General features: G+C 44.2%; 4 protein-coding genes and 7 non-coding genes across 11 annotated transcripts; 6 read left to right on the top strand and 5 right to left on the bottom strand.

Annotated features, from left to right (window-relative positions):
• Positions 1-1,788: 1,788 nt before the first annotated feature.
• On the top strand, positions 1,789-1,860 carry TRNAQ-UUG (transfer RNA glutamine (anticodon UUG)). The gene has a single exon. It is a non-coding gene; the product is annotated as a tRNA-Gln (tRNA).
• A 686-nt stretch (positions 1,861-2,546) lies between these two features.
• On the top strand, positions 2,547-2,617 carry TRNAG-GCC (transfer RNA glycine (anticodon GCC)). Its single transcript has one exon. It is a non-coding gene; the product is annotated as a tRNA-Gly (tRNA).
• A 182-nt stretch (positions 2,618-2,799) lies between these two features.
• TRNAF-GAA (transfer RNA phenylalanine (anticodon GAA)) lies at positions 2,800-2,872 on the top strand. Its single transcript has one exon. It is a non-coding gene; the product is annotated as a tRNA-Phe (tRNA).
• Positions 2,873-2,960: 88 nt separating this feature from the next.
• LOC128400567 (histone H1.3-like) lies at positions 2,961-4,735 on the bottom strand. Its single transcript, XM_053362867.1, has one exon. It carries the CDS (start codon positions 4,704-4,706, stop codon positions 4,104-4,106), a length of 603 nt encoding a protein of 200 aa, XP_053218842.1. The 5' UTR covers positions 4,707-4,735; the 3' UTR covers positions 2,961-4,103.
• TRNAS-GCU (transfer RNA serine (anticodon GCU)) lies at positions 3,464-3,545 on the top strand. Its single transcript has one exon. It is a non-coding gene; the product is annotated as a tRNA-Ser (tRNA).
• Positions 4,736-7,911: 3,176 nt separating the features above from the next.
• TRNAD-GUC (transfer RNA aspartic acid (anticodon GUC)) lies at positions 7,912-7,983 on the top strand. The gene has a single exon. It is a non-coding gene; the product is annotated as a tRNA-Asp (tRNA).
• A 284-nt stretch (positions 7,984-8,267) lies between these two features.
• Positions 8,268-8,349, bottom strand: TRNAL-AAG (transfer RNA leucine (anticodon AAG)). The gene has a single exon. It is a non-coding gene; the product is annotated as a tRNA-Leu (tRNA).
• A 648-nt stretch (positions 8,350-8,997) lies between these two features.
• On the top strand, positions 8,998-9,553 carry LOC128400573 (histone H3). The gene has a single exon (XM_053362877.1). The coding sequence runs from the start codon at positions 9,027-9,029 to the stop codon at positions 9,435-9,437; it is 411 nt and encodes a 136-aa protein (XP_053218852.1). The 5' UTR covers positions 8,998-9,026; the 3' UTR covers positions 9,438-9,553.
• A 659-nt stretch (positions 9,554-10,212) lies between these two features.
• LOC128400576 (histone H2B 1/2/3/4/6-like) lies at positions 10,213-10,801 on the bottom strand. The gene has a single exon (XM_053362881.1). It carries the CDS (start codon positions 10,770-10,772, stop codon positions 10,392-10,394), a length of 381 nt encoding a protein of 126 aa, XP_053218856.1. The 5' UTR covers positions 10,773-10,801; the 3' UTR covers positions 10,213-10,391.
• A 1,006-nt stretch (positions 10,802-11,807) lies between these two features.
• TRNAA-UGC (transfer RNA alanine (anticodon UGC)) lies at positions 11,808-11,879 on the bottom strand. Its single transcript has one exon. It is a non-coding gene; the product is annotated as a tRNA-Ala (tRNA).
• A 301-nt stretch (positions 11,880-12,180) lies between these two features.
• Positions 12,181-12,690, bottom strand: LOC128400578 (histone H4). Its single transcript, XM_053362884.1, has one exon. The coding sequence runs from the start codon at positions 12,534-12,536 to the stop codon at positions 12,225-12,227; it is 312 nt and encodes a 103-aa protein (XP_053218859.1). The 5' UTR covers positions 12,537-12,690; the 3' UTR covers positions 12,181-12,224.
• Positions 12,691-15,746: the final 3,056 nt, after the last annotated feature.

The raw sequence follows: 15,746 nt of genomic DNA, 5'->3' as shown, positions 1-15,746 counted from the left end.
CTTGTTACCTGTGTTTCATCAGTTCTCCTTTTTATTTAGACTACCCTTAACGAAAGGGATGCAGGTGGCGCTGTGGGTTAAACCACAGAGCCTAGGACTTGCCGATCAGAAGGTCGGCGGTTTGAATCTCCGTGACGGGGTGAGCTCCTGTTGCTCGGTCCCTGATCCTGCCAACCTAGCAGTTCGAAAGCACGTCAAAATGCAAGTAGATAAATAGGTACCGCTCCGGCGGGAAGGTAAACGGCGTTTCCATGCGCTGCTCTGGTTCGCCAGAAGCGGCTCAGTCATGCTGGCCACATGACCCGGAAGCTGTACGCCGGCTCCCTCGGCCAATAAAGCGAGATGAGCGCCACAACCCCAGAGCCGGCCACAACTGGACCTAATGGTCAGGGGTCCCTTTACCTTTACTTTACCCCTCACTACCAAAGGCTGGATTGTCTCAGTTACAGGTTGTCAGAGGCCTTGAGTCACGTTGTAAATTTCCTGACAAAACTAGTACCATGTCTCTCTTATTCCTTATAAATACTTGCCTATGTAGCTGCTATCTTCACCGTGCCAGAAAGAAAAGAATGTCCCACCCAGAAATTGATGGCACCTTGTTACTATGTCCCCCAAAGAAAGCTTTCTAGGAGTCTGAAATAACAGTTGGTCCTTGACCCAAACAAGAGGGATACCATAGCCTTTACTTGCCTGTAAACTTTGCAGAAGCAGCTGGCAATCCGCAGTTTGACTACTGGACAGGAGAAGAGTAATTGGTCTGATCCCCAAAAGCAAATCTACTTTGTGTCCACTTGGAGGGTTTTGTTTTGTTTTCAATCCAACAGTGTATAAATTTTACAAACCAAGCAAATAAAGCCAGGGAAGTCTATGCAAGTATGTTTGGGGGAAGGCTCTGCAAACTAGGAGAATGATTTCCGTGTCCCATTCAGGTCCCGTCCCCCCCCCCCCGTTTGAATCTTAAGTTTAAAGCATGCAGGTTTCCAGAGCAGACCGTTTTCCAGAGCAGCTGACGTTGGTATCAAAATAAAACACAGGACAGAAACGAAAGAAACCGCATCCAAATGCAGCGCCACGTTTCAAAGTGATTTGAGAATAAGTTTCGAAGTGGCATCAAATTCAAATGGGGCACAGAACCAACGCCTCCTTTTGCCAACCTCTTACGTTGCAAATATCCTACTTGTTTTGAACCCGCCTTCAAAGTGCTGTGATGAATTTATGCAATTTCATGGGCATAGCCAGGATTTTGGGTGGGGAATTTAATTTTAGTTAGGGGGGGCAGGCCTAACAGCTTGCAAGGAATTTAATTAATTTTTATTGATTGGGGGCAGCTGCCCCCAGCCTGCCCACGCCCATGAACAACTCCCTAGTCTAAAATTCCTATTGTAATTAAGCCATAGTATGGGTAATTGTATATTCCTTCCATTTAGCCTTGGCTTCCTTTGAGTCTATTTGTAGATTGCAAGCCTCTGTGGTCTGGGTCCTGCCAAACCTGTTTTTTGTGTCCATATGCACAGATGGCAACATGGGAATGGGTGCTGATGAGAGGCCAACCTGAAAAGTCAAGAATATTTATATTTTTTTGCTGTTCCATGATACTAGTCCTCCTTCACACTTCCAGTGAAATGGGAACACTCCTGGTGCAACAGTTTCCAGTACTGTATTTCTTTAAAAAATTCCTCCTCCAGAATGTAAACATAGAAAGAAGGGGTGGCGTTTGGCACCTGTTATTATCTTAGTGTGCAATTAAATGGGAACAAAGTCACGGGACAAGAGACAGTTGGTATGCTTGGTTCCATGGTGTAATGGTTAGCACTCTGGACTTTGAATCCAGCGATCCGAGTTCAAATCTCGGTGGGACCTCATTTTGTTTGTGAGTGGGGGTTCTCCCATCCCCTAACCCCCCTCGATTTTCAAAATGCGCGTTAGCCACAAACCCTGGGGAGAATTTAGAGGGTTGTGTCTCCAGTGGAGAGAGTTGGTCGCAGCCTGTCTCGTTCACTCTCAAGAGTAATTTAAAAGCAGAAAGTGCGTGCATGTATTTCTAGTGGAGTTTACAGAAGTGCTAAAAATTAGGGTTCGCGTCTCCAAAGTAGGAAAGCTTTAATCCAGAAACGAAAACTTCAGTTTGAGTTCCTTAAACTTAAGCAGTAAAAGCTTTAGAGGGGGGGATAAGGGGGGCGGGGTAATCAGCTGGAAGGCGTTATGCAACCTTAAAGAAACCAGCCCATTTAAACATGTGCAGAGTGCCTTCCGGACGGGCGGGGTGATTTCCTTCCTTCTCGTGTGCCTAAGATAGGAGATCGCAGCTCACTCAACACAGCGCAGACTGAAGAAAAAGTTGAAATCGCAGAAGGAGGCCCAAGTGGCGGAGAACAGGCTGCCTTTTGATTGCTGGGGCCCGAGATTCATTTTCGGAAAGCAGGACGGCTAAGCTGCAAAATGAAACCATGCCAGCAATAGGCTAACACGTCCAAAGTTTTCAAAATGCCGCTCACACCTTGTAAAGCTTCTACATATACAGTGACGGGGAAAAGGCAAGAGCGGGTGCATTGGTGGTTCAGTGGTAGAATTCTCGCCTGCCACGCGGGAGGCCCGGGTTCGATTCCCGGCCAATGCAACGTGCATTTTAATGTACTTTTAAGATTTCTGCATATGTTTCTACAGTTAATTATATTATCGCACAATAACATTTCCTCTATCTTCAGGAATAGCAAAAGCCAAACTTTTATAGCCTTTTGAATAAAGCAGTATCAAGAACTGCTGAGATTGCACATTACACCAAGGTAGTTATTATCACTGGCCGAAATAGCTCAGTTGGGAGAGCGTTAGACTGAAGATCTAAAGGTCCCTGGTTCGATCCCGGGTTTCGGCATTGGCAGTCTACGTTTTTGTTCTTCGGCCTCTTAAGTAATAAGAGTCAGTAGTGAAAATGCAGTCCTTAACAGTAAGTTTCTCCGCTGTGAACATTCAAACACGCTTCGTTTTGTGTGGACACTTTATTTCATTTTTTAAAAGAGCTACTATGCCACTTCAAGAAAAAACAAGAGGACATGAAGATAAAAAGAAATGAATTGTTGCCATGCCATTAAAAGTAGTATTTAAGTTATTTACTGAGCACTTGCTGAAAGAAGACGGAAGAGCACTTTTCATTTGCAAATAAAGAGAAAAGAAATGGGCTGGGGGACGACAAGGGAAAAGGAAGAGACCAGCTTTTTTTTAAAGAAATAGCAATTCGTTGCACGTCTGAATACCCATTTTTGAACAAGCATCTGTGGACCAGCACTACGAAAGAGCGTTAAGTATCAGGAGCAAATGAACCAGTGTTAACACAGTGGATATGAAGTCTTCCAAGTCACCCCCGTTTCCCCTTAAACCTAATGAAAATGATATAGGTAAGACTGAGAGGTGAATAAGAACAGGTGAACCTGGCCAGGATAACAGCCCGATCACGAGCAACAGCCGCGACGAGGTGGCCGAGTGGTTAAGGCGATGGACTGCTAATCCATTGTGCTCTGCACGCGTGGGTTCGAATCCCATCCTCGTCGGTGCATGTTGGCAGTTAGGGTGTATTTTTTTTAAAATAGCAGTACGCAGCCTAAGCATCAAACCTGCAGTGCGAACCGACCATGAATCAGAAATGTAAAAATATGTGCCGGGTATGACCAAAGCAGTGTTCTAAATGCGCTGTTGATCCCGCGCACCGCACCTGCCGTTTTCTCCTAAAACTATATTCTTCCATTAAATTGCGATTATCAATTAAATTGAATTAGCAGTAGACCCTATGGTAAGAAAAAAATAAACTGCATCCCCCTTTGTTGTGAGCACAAATGTAAATAAGGAAGCAAATATAAATAACTGGCAGCGGGATCTGAACCCGCCCCCCTTAAAGACTGGAGTCTTAATGCAGCGTTTTACGGCCGCTCCCTCACGCTGCCACAATTTAATGTATCTCATTTAGTAATACGTAACCATAAAAGCAATCAATTTCGACAACTTGGGAGAGAAGCCGATCAGGGCAGTGATTTCAGTCTTTCGCAGAAATTGTGGGTGGCTCTTAAAAGAGCCGTTTGTGTTAAATGACGCCCCCCAGTAGAAATGTTAATTCACTTTTTCTTAGGGGCGACTTTGGGCTTGGATGCCTTCGGCTTGGCTTTAGCCTTCGGCTTCAGAGCTTTGGCGGGGCTCTTCGTTGTCTTCTTGGGCTTGGTGACTTTGGACTTCTTGGGGCTCTTGGCTGCCTTCTTGGCGCCTCCTGCCGCCGGCTTCTTGGCCACTTTCTTGACGCTCTTCTTGGCCCCAGCACCTCCTACAGCCTTCTTCACCTTGGCCGCGGCGGGCTTCTTACTCTTCGCCGCTACCGCCGGCTTCTTGGGCGCCTTGTCCTTGTTGTCCGCCTGCTTCTTATTGAGCTTAAAGGAGCCCGAGGCGCCCGTGCCCTTGGTCTGCAGCAAGATCCCCCGGGTCACCAGGCTCTTCAGGCCCAGCTTGATGCGGCTGTTGTTCTTCTCCACGTCGTAGCCGGCGGCCGCCAGCGACTTCTTCAGCGCGGCCAGGGAGATGCCGCCGCGCTCCTTGGACGCCGTCACCGCCTGGGTCAGCAGCTCCGTCACGCTGGGGCCCGAGGCCTTGCGGGACTTCAGGGCCACCTTCTTCGCGGTACCTTTGGGGGCCGCAGCAGCAGCGGCGACAGGAGCAACTTCAGCCATTATCGCAGTGAACCTTCTTCTTCCTCCACTCCGAAATCTGAGCGCGAGCAGCGGCTCGGAGCTCCGTATTTATAGGGGAAGAGCCGCGCTCTGATTGGTGCGTTTCGGGGACGGCGCGTGCACGCCAATTCCTGGCTGGGGGCCTTTGCCGCGTTGTGCTTCTTTATCCGCTTATAATGTCAATTAATCGAAATTAGCTCCGCGGATAATTTCCGTTCCGGGAGGAATCGATGGGGAGGATATGTCCGATTTTAAGGATCTGGTTTTCGCGTTCGGGGGATGCAAGGCAAGCCTGGAAAACAGAGGGGAGCTCAACCCTTGGCTAGTTCTTAAGCCTTCAAATATGTAAACATTTGCTTTTAAGTCAAAATAGCAAATGTTTCTTTGGACGGACACTTGTGGAAAGTATTTAACAGGATACTTTAGAGGGTTTCCTTTTCAGTAACCAAGAAAGGAACGTGTTTCGGCGGATTATTTCAAGACAATTGCTTATTTAATTGAGCCAAGTAGCACATCCGGCTTGTCTTATGAGGTGCTGTTTTCTGGCGTTCAGTGAAAGGAAAGTGGTATTGTATAGTTGTTTTTGAACCAAGCTTCCAAGATATTCCGCGGGAATTTATTGAAAGTCTAAACCACTGCTGCACAGAAACTGATCGGCTTTCCCCTGAAATAATTGTTAAGAAGGTTTGTCCGCTGTGTCGCCTGAGAATAGATAGACACGGATATAAAGGGAGTCTGCAACAACAATAACAACAACAGATGCAGACTTTGTGCCTTAGGAAACTGACAGTTTCTCCTACTCCACTCCAAACTGAAGTTTACAAAGAATAGATCCTTGTGGATGTCCCACAGAAGACAGGGTCTGGGTGCCTTTGGTTATTGCAAGTGTCTGGAGGCGGTTGGAGGATGGATGGCAGCTAATAGACTGAGGTTGAATTCTGACAAGACAGAAGTGCTAGTTTGGGGGGACAGGAGGTGGGTGGGTGTGGAGGACTCCCTGGTCCTGAATGGGGCAACTGTGCCCCCGAAGGACCAGGTGCGCAGCCTGGGAGTCATTTTGGACTCACAGCTGTCCATGGAGGCGCAGGTCAATTCTGTGTCCAGGGCAGCTGTCTACCAGCTCCATCTGGTACGCAGGATGAGGCCCTCCCTGCCTGCGGACTGTCTCGCCAGAGTGGTGCATGCTCTAGTTATTTCCTGCTTGGACTACTGCAATGCACTCTGTGTGGGGCTACCTTTGAAGGTGACCTAGAAACTACAACTAATCCAGAATGCGGCAGCCAGACTGGTGACTGGGAGCGCCTGCCGAGACCACGTAACACCGGTCCTGAAAGACCTACATTGGCCCCCAGTATGTTTCCAAGATCAATTCAAAGTGTTGGTGCTGACCTTGAAAGCCCTAAACAGCTCAGTTTACCTGAAGGAGCGTCCCCACCCCCATTGTTCTGCCTGGACACTGAGGTCCAGCTCCAAGGGCCTTCTGGCGGTTCCCTCACTGCAAGAAGCAAAGCTACAGGGAACCAGGCAGAGGGCCTTCTCAGTGGTGGCACCCGCCCTGTGGAACACCCTCCCATCAGATGTCAAGGAAATAAGCAACTATCTGAGTTTTAGAAGACATCTGAAGGCAGCCGTGTTTAGGGAAGTTTTTTATGTTTAATAGATTTTTGTATTTTAATATTCTGTTGGAAGCCGCCCAGAGTGGCTGGGGAAACCCAGCCAGATGGGCAGAGTATAAATAATAAATCATTGTTGTTATTATTATTATTATTAAGACTTCAATGTCAGTAAGGAGTCATCTAACTATATTGTAACACCCTGAGATTTTATCCTTTTATCGCTGGCTATGGTGGCAATGTAGTCTCTGAGATCCATTGGCTGACATCTATGACTGGTGAGGGTGCTACATCAGACCCGGGAAGACTTGCAGCTAAATTGTCTGCTCGTGATAAAATGACCTAAAAGTCACTCATTAGGTGATCTGAAGCCAGTCACTCCCTCTCAGTCTTGCCAACTTCACAAGCTTGTTGTGAGGTTGAAAATCAGGCGAAGATAAATTGTTCCTGCTCCTCTGAAAAAGGTGAAATGTATAAAACTGAAATTGATACAACACTGCTTCTGGACCCCTTGAACTGAATATACAAAATGTTTGATAGATATTTAAAGAAATTAATAGAAACAGATAATGCCACACAGCAGTGGCTACAACAATTCAATGGAATGTCATAGTAACAGACAATAGCGTGGAAACAGCACACACAAAAACCCATCAACCCAGTGGCATACAGTTGCACAATGGCACAATATCTTTTCTCCTTCATCAGTGAAAACTCTTTTTTTTTAATAATATTTTTATTAAACAATTTTTATATTAATACAAACAAAAGATACATAAACAAACAACAAACAATAACAGAACAAAAAACAGGTACCATTTCATATCCTAATTTCTTTAACCTTTCTTCCTCGACTTCCTCTTGCCTCCCGTTTCTGTATTCCAAATTCTTATAATTATTCAGCGAATCTTCCCTTATTTTACTATAAATTTATGTTAATCATCCTTATTCTCTTTGTCTTAACCATTACTAATAGTAACCATTTATTTTAATCCAACATCATTTTAACTGTCATTAATTTTGTAATATTTCTTTAAATAGTCCTTGAACTTTTTCCATTCTTCTTCCGCCGCTTCTCTTCCCTGGTTTCGGATTCTGCTCGTCATTTCTGCCAAGCCCATGTAGTCCATCACCTTCATCTGCCATTCTTCCAGTGTGGGTAGATCCTGTGTCTTCCAGTACTTTGCAATGAGTATTCTAGCTGCTGTTGTAGCATACATAAAAAAAATTGTATCTATCTTTAACACCCCCTGGCCGACAATACCCAAGAGAAAGGCCTCCATCAGTGAAAACTCTTAGGAAACTCTTAGGAAAATGAATCACTTCAAAAAATCAAGGAAAGGTCAGAAATCACTTTCTAAGCTGTTTAACAGTGCAAACCTATGCGTGTTTATCCGAAAGGAGGCCTCATTATATGCAATGGGCCTTCGTCCCAGGTAAATGTGAGAAACATTGCATTAAAAAAGAAAACCAGGGCTGCAGCATCCTCGTACATAATTAGTCACACCTGCTTTTTGGGAGGTCTCAGCATTTAGGCAGACTCGAATACTATTAGGATAACACCAAATCAGGAAAACTGCAGATCAGCGAAGTCCTCGTTAGTATAGTGGTAAGTATCCCCGCCTGTCACGCGGGAGACCGGGGTTCGATTCCCCGACGGGGAGAAGCGCACATTTTGCCGGGGAGGCGCGGAAATGGTGATAGCAGAAACAATAGCTGTACATGTATTGTTGCTATTATTCTATATTATTAACAGTTTAAAGTGTTAGATTAAGAATGCTATACTCCGCTTATACTGAAGACAATGCTAATATTGAATTTACGATACAATCTCAGTCGTATGAAACTGAACATAAAATCGCTTGCGGGTTCCAGAACTCAGACAGTAGCAGGGGGGAAAAAACAATCTTTCATGTGGTCAGCATTCTGTTAACAGGAAAATAGATACTGGCAGCGGTGGGATTCGAACCCACGCCCCCGAAGAGACTGGAGCCTTAATCCAGCGCCTTAGACCGCTCGGCCACGCTACCTTACGAAAGGAGTTCTTTTTCTCTCTCATTTTAGTTTGCAAGACTAAATTTTCTTTTGTTCTTTTGTGTTCTATCTACTCCTCTAATCAGGTTCAAGCATGTAAACCGGCACTTTCTGTAATTCTCTGTACAATTCCCGCAGAATTTAAGTCTCACGCTGTGCCACCATTTGCTCCGTTCTGATTGGTCACTTCCACTTTTGTCTAATCGTGTCGCCGCGCGGGATATTTAAATAAAAGTATTTAGTTTTTCCCTCGCTTAGTTTTAGTTTAGATTTAGTTTTCCCTCCCTTAGGTAATCCCTAAGAAATTGAAACTCAAACTGAGGGAGCACAGCCCAGAAATGTATGTTCTTCATGAAATTAAGTCCACCTATGTTGTGTCCTAGCCTTTCATTTTATTAAAAGAATCCTGGAAACAAGAAATATATTGTGAGCGAGGCAAACTAGGGAAGATAAAAAAGAGAAAAGGATTGAGACGTGGGTGCTTCAAATCACGTCCAATCCCTGCAAAGCGCGGGAGATTCAAATCCGGCAAGTGATTGGTCAATGCTGTTAGCCAATCCAAGGAGAGGAATGACAGTATAAATAGCCCGCCAGAGGCCGCTTTCGACAAGTCGTTGGTGTCAGCCGTGAGAGAAGGTCTTGTTTTCTATTCTTTTCGCCTTTTAGCTCTCTAATGGCTCGTACCAAGCAGACCGCTCGCAAGTCCACCGGCGGGAAGGCGCCCCGCAAGCAGCTGGCGACCAAAGCCGCCCGGAAGAGCGCCCCGGCCACCGGGGGCGTGAAGAAGCCTCACCGCTACCGCCCTGGGACTGTCGCCCTGCGAGAGATCCGTCGCTATCAGAAGTCCACTGAGCTGCTCATTCGCAAGCTTCCCTTCCAGCGTCTGGTGCGGGAGATCGCGCAGGATTTCAAGACAGACCTGCGCTTCCAGAGCTCTGCGGTGATGGCCCTTCAGGAGGCGAGTGAGGCTTACCTGGTGGGCCTTTTCGAAGATACCAATCTGTGCGCCATTCATGCCAAGCGGGTCACCATCATGCCCAAAGACATCCAGCTGGCTCGCCGCATCCGCGGAGAAAGGGCTTAAACCGGGACCTCGCTCAAAGAACAAAAGGCTCTTTTAAGAGCCACTACATACTCTGGAAATTGCTGGAGATTGCTCTTGTTTTCCTTGCTTTCGGTGTTGCCTTCGGTAGGGCAAAATGCCCATCGTGTACATAAGCGAAAATTTGCGCCCCAAAATGATACATTCTCAGCACACAACTTCTACAGATATAAATACTAAGCACTCTTAGGTCGGGGTGGTGGTAGATCCCTTTTACAGGATGTATATGTCCATGATAGTTTAGAAAAATGCAAATATTTTTGGCCACTTTGCTAATGCTTTAGGAATCTTCAACCTGAGACGCTGCTTAAAATAACTACCTTTGGCGTGTCCTGCCAGCTAAGTTATACCTGCAGCAGACCCGTATTTGATCTTCATATACTTTCAGTGCGTCTATGCATAGGACCAACAGGGTAGAAAGCTTGGATCTCTATTATGTACATGCATTGGGAAATTTTACAGCTATTTCCGTAAAAGAACAGTGCCTCCTTATAATTGCTTCCCCTAACCTAGAAGTTTCTACTTGTATCAAAAGGGTCGGTCCTACACATTTGATTTACAGCTGATCCAACCTGCAGTTTTAACATCCAGCTTTGCTGTTTCATGCTTAAGGCAGCTGGTATACAGTTCACAACTTTGGATTTCCACAGCATACTGGAAAGAATGCTGCGTGTTTGTGACTGTAATATCAGCTACAACTAGGTGGGAAACTGCAATAGCTTGGTTTATTTCTTGATTTAATAGCAAATTGAGCATATGTGCTGGTTATCCAATAAGCCAACCTTAAGCACGCTTGGGTTAATTTTACAACACTGGAATCTGCTGCATGCATCTAGGACTTTTTTAAAGTGTAAAGCAAGTACAGCTCTTCTAAAGAAAAAGTGGAGGGCTCTTAAAAGAGCCTTTGGGTTTAAGTGGAGTGTTGGCTTTTAAAGTTTACTTGGAGCTGGTGTATTTGGTGACAGCCTTGGTGCCCTCAGACACGGCGTGTTTGGCCAACTCCCCGGGCAGCAGCAGGCGCACAGCGGTCTGGATCTCCCGGGAAGTGATAGTGGATCGCTTGTTGTAATGGGCCAGGCGGGAAGCCTCAGCGGCGATGCGCTCGAAGATGTCGTTGACGAAGGAGTTCATGATGCTCATGGCCTTGGACGAGATGCCCGTGTCCGGGTGGACTTGTTTGAGGACCTTGTAAACATAGATGGAGTAGCTCTCCTTCCTGCTCTTCTTGCGCTTCTTGTCGCCCTTCTTCTGGGTCTTGGTGATGGCCTTCTTCGACCCTTTCTTAGGCACAGGAACCGACTTCGCAGGCTCAGGCATTTTCAAAATCAGCCGCTACTTCTGTAGCGCAGAGAAAGACAAACGCCTTTTATGCCAGCTTTATGCAAATGAAGGGCTTGAAGCGCTTGTTTTCTGATTGGCTGGTCAGGAGACTGTTTCAAATACTGAGTTTCTATAGGCAGAAAATACCTGTTTCCCATTGGTTCAAGAACTTCGCTCCCTACAGTTTGAATTACAAGCTCAATATGTTATTGGTCGCTGACTAGAAAGCTTTCATTGTTATCCAATCAAAAAAGCGATTGGAAGCCAGAGGCCAAATTGAGCAAAACGTTTCAGGGAAATCCTTTTTAAAAAGATAATACAATCATTAGATCAAAATGGGTTAATTTTAGATTCAGACTATCTGTTCCCATTGAAAATCAGACAAACCCCAAATTTCCTTTTGAGAAACGGAATATAGTACTGTAAATTCGCAATAAAATTGCTGAGCACTCATATGATTGCCAACTTCTTAGCCGAATTATTTTTGAAAGAAAGTCCTGTTGCTTTGTCTTTTACTCTTTAGCATTCAAAACGGAGGCTTGCAAGTTCCTGTAGAAAACCGTTTGATTACTGCACTATTTTGATTTCCCCCGTAGTTTCTCTCCCAACGCCCAAACCCCCGATAATCTCCCCAAGCCTTCCCTTCCGTTCTGTTTCTCAAGGTTCAGGGACGGAAGTGTCGACCAATTTTTCAAGCACCGTTGCGCTTCTAAAAAAACGCCACCTCCCTTTTTGATATGAAGCTTTCCTAAATCAGATTCCAACGTGTTCTCATGATAATCGATTCTCTTAAATCCCCGGGGGGGGGCGCCATTGATAATCGGATTAAACGGCTTCGAGCAATCACGTGCATTGCATAGTTTTGGCAATTGCCCTATGGGGACTCGTTATGCCCCTTTTTCAACAAGTATCGAAGGCATTAATAAAATCTTCAGGTGTGGGTATCTTCTGTAGGCTAGGACGATATCTAATCAGGAAATCCATCCTATTTTTAAAAATTAAAACGTACAATTTCGTGTGCAAAAAGCTTAATGGAGATGCCGGGGATCGAACCCGGGGCCTCATACATGCAAAGCATGCGCTCTACCACTGAGCTACATCCCCGCCCGCCATGAACGCTCTGGAAATATATATTGAAAAGGCATAGTTATTGTGCAACCAAAGAAAACCAAGTATCTAAACCGCCCATGCTAGTTCTAGGTTACATTAGGTGCTTGTGACCTTGAAAAAAAACCCCAACAGGAACGATAAAGCTTTTTACTTCAAGCCTTCCGTCCCTTCAGTCAGCTCTATGAAGTCAAGCCAAACTCTCGAGAATTCCAAATTCACTAGTGCAGATGCAGAAAGCCTTTTAAAAAATAGAACATTTTAGCGATTTTAACAGCTCTTTTATGGGCAAGTGGTGGCCCTTAAAAGGGCCGTTTGTGCTGCGAATACGGAATCAAGAATTTAGCCGCCAAATCCATACAGAGTACGGCCTTGGCGCTTCAAGGCGTACACCACATCCATAGCGGTCACGGTCTTCCTTTTCGCGTGCTCGGTGTAAGTTACGGCATCGCGGATCACGTTCTCCAGAAACACCTTTAGGACACCGCGAGTCTCCTCGTAGATCAGCCCAGAAATACGCTTCACTCCTCCGCGGCGAGCCAGCCGGCGAATAGCGGGCTTAGTGATTCCCTGGATGTTATCACGAAGGACCTTCCTATGCCTTTTGGCACCTCCTTTGCCCAAGCCCTTGCCACCTTTGCCACGGCCAGACATTTTGCAAAATCACAATCGGCTGCAGTCTCACGAGAAACCAATGTAGCGTAAGCCTCTGCAGTTGTCCTTTTATATCATCGGATCCGACCAGAGGGAAAACTTCAACGTTTGCTCCACCCACGCCTCTCAACCAGTAAAAATATGCCGCGGGTCTTCATACAATTCAACCTGCCGAATGACGTTTTCCTAGTGAAGATATTTTTTTTTAAAGAATATTTATTAAATTTTCCAATTTTTTAAACAAACAAACAAAACAAACAGAAACATTAAACACAGACATAAAATTCATAAACCATACTTTTAAATAACAAATTTCTCAGACCTCCTCATACTTCTCCTTCTTGTATCCCAATTAAGATTATTTGTTCAGCAAATCCTTCATTTAAAGCATTACAGCTTATAACATTACCTTATTTTTCAAACCCTTTTCCCCCCCATCTATGTTCTTATATATCATTGCAGCTAGAAACCTCTCAGTTTCAATCCAACACCATCTAACTTTCTTAAATTTTACAATGTTTCTGTAAATAGTCCTTAAATTTTTTCCAATCTTCTTCAGCCGACTCTTCTCCCTGGTCACGGATTCTGCTCGTCAATTCTGCCAGTCCCATACAGTCGATCATTTTCATCTGCCATTCTTCCAGAGTGGGTAGATCTTGCGTCTTCCAATACTTTGCGATGAGTATCCTTGCTGCTGTTGTAGCATACATAAAAAAAGTTCTGTCCTTCTTTGGCACCACTTGGCCGACCATGCCCAAGAGAAAGGCCTCTGGTTTCTTCAAGAAGGTATATTTAAATACCTTTTTCAGTTCATTATATATCATTTCCCAGAAAGCCTTAATCTTTGGGCACGTCCACCAAAGGTGAAAGAATGTCCCTTCAATCTCTTTACATTTCCAACATTTATTATCGGGCAAATGATAGATTTTTGCAAGCTTGACTGGGGTCATGTACCACCTATATATCATTTTCATAATATTCTCTCTTAAGGCATTACATGCCGTGAATTTAATCCCGGTGGTCCACAACTGTTCCCAGTCAGCAAACATAATATTATGTCCAACGTCTTGTGCCCATTTAATCATTACAGATTTAACCGTCTCATCCTGAGTATTCCATTTCAGCAGCAAGTTATACATTTTTGACAAGGTCTTAGTTTTGGATTCTAGCAATTCTGTTTCCAATTTAGATTTTTCCACCTGGAAACCAACTTTCTTGTCCAAATTATAAACCTCCATTATTTGGTAATAATGAAGCCAATCTCGCACTTTATCTTTCAATTTCTCAAAACTCTGCAATTTCAATCTGTCCCCTTCTAGTTCCAAGATTTCCCAATATTTTGGCCATTTAGCCTCCATGTTAAGTTTTCTCTGAGCCTTAGCCTCCATTGGTGACAACCACCTTGGAGTTTTATTTTCCAATAAATCTTTATATCTAGTCCAAACATTAAACAGTGCTCTCCTGACAATATGATTTTTAAAAGCTTTGTGTGCTTTCACCTTGTCGTACCACAAATATGCATGCCACCCAAAAACATTGTTGAAACCTTCAAGATCCAAAATGTCTGTGTTCTCAAGAAGCAGCCAGTCTTTCAACCAGCAAAATGCTGCTGATTCATAATAAAGTTTCAGGTCTGGCAGGGCAAATCCACCTCTTTCCTTTGCATCAGTTAATATCTTAAATTTTATTCTAGGCTTCTTGCCCTGCCAGACAAATTTAGAAATGTCTTTCTGCCACTTCTTGAAACAATCCATTTTGTCCAAAATTTGCAAAGTTTGAAACAAAAACAACATCTTAGGCAATACATTCATCTTTATAGCTGCAATTCGACCCAACAAGGAAAGCTTCAAATTTGACCAAATTTCTAAATCTTTTTTCACTTCACCCCAACATTTTTCATAATTATCTTTGAACAAATTCCCATTTTTAGCTGTCATCGTTTTCCTAGTGAAGATAAACTGTTCTGTCAGCGTACATGAATTACAACTTCGGTGCTTTTGATAACACCCGCCCTAGATTCTTGGAAATCGAATTGCGGTGATTTGTATTTATTTTTTGACAAATAAATGGCTGGAAAAAGCACGGCACGAGACAGAAATTCCACTTCACTTAAATCTATCCGCTAATTTTAACTGTGAACTAAGGGAATGGAGAAGAGACCAGAGTTAATTTAGCTTTAGCGCCCCTTGGTAAAAGCTGAATATTATATTATTAAGTTTCTATACTACTGTACCTTTCATCCGGATTACAGGGCGGTTTACAATACAAAAATACGTAGTGAAAATAACAATAACCCCCCAGACACAGTTTAAAAGGCCGCAACACAGATTGCTTAATTAGCCAAAGGTTTAGATTCTAAAACTGGTAAGTGTTCTAGAACTAATTTTTAAAAACTCAATCTGTAAAGTCTACAAGTTCTTCCTGCAAGGAAGAACCTTGCTTTGAAGGCCAAACTAATGCCAGTGTACTGGAAGAAGCAAAGATCACCAGTGTCAAAGCAATGGTTCTACAACAACTTCATTGGACTGGTCATGTCTGGATGCCTGATTATCGTATTCCAAAGCAACAACTCTATTCCGTACTTAAAAATAGAAAGCGTAATGCTGGTGGTCAGCAAAAGAGATCTTTAAAGACTCTCTCAAAGCAAATCTTTTAAAAATGTAGTATAAACACCGACAATTGGGAAACACTGGACAGCAAGCGCTCCAATGGGAGAACAGTCTTTACCAAAAGTGTCATGGGATTTGAAGACACTCGAACTCAGGACGCAAGGGAAACGTGCTAAGAGGAAGGCACACTTGGCAAATCCACACCATGATCAAATCCTGCCCGGAAACCAAGGTCCCCACTGTGGAAGGACGTGTGGATCCAGAATTGGCCTCCACAGTCACTTACGGACTCATTGTTAAGACCATATTCGTGGAAGACAATCTTACTTGGCCATGAGAGATTGCCAAAAAGATGACAATGACTCCTAGGTAATAGGAATCAGAACTGCAGCTGTCACCTATCTTCATGTTACCAGAACACATTGACCGATAATATATTTAGAGGCTGCTGCGGGAGAGAATTGGGGGAATCTTAAGCGGAAAAGTAGTTTGAACCCCAGATAGGGAGAAAATAAGTTTGGGGAGGTTCCAATTCCTTCAAAACATGAGTTTTCGGATTTCACAGGTATTCTTGCCTTGATTAGACACTAAATAAGTCACT

This window comes from Podarcis raffonei, chromosome 13 (genome assembly GCF_027172205.1).
Source record: "Podarcis raffonei isolate rPodRaf1 chromosome 13, rPodRaf1.pri, whole genome shotgun sequence".
Taxonomy (NCBI): Eukaryota; Metazoa; Chordata; class Lepidosauria; order Squamata; family Lacertidae; genus Podarcis; species Podarcis raffonei.
The sequence above is the reverse complement of the archived record's forward strand: the minus strand, read 5'-3'. Positions and strand labels throughout refer to the sequence as shown.

Coding starts and splice junctions, on each gene's coding strand:
- LOC128400567 (XM_053362867.1), bottom strand. CDS start 4,706: ATGGCTGAAGTTGCTCCTGTCGCCGCTGCTGCTGCGGCCCCCAAAGGT.
- LOC128400573 (XM_053362877.1), top strand. CDS start 9,027: ATGGCTCGTACCAAGCAGACCGCTCGCAAGTCCACCGGCGGGAAGGCG.
- LOC128400576 (XM_053362881.1), bottom strand. CDS start 10,772: ATGCCTGAGCCTGCGAAGTCGGTTCCTGTGCCTAAGAAAGGGTCGAAG.
- LOC128400578 (XM_053362884.1), bottom strand. CDS start 12,536: ATGTCTGGCCGTGGCAAAGGTGGCAAGGGCTTGGGCAAAGGAGGTGCC.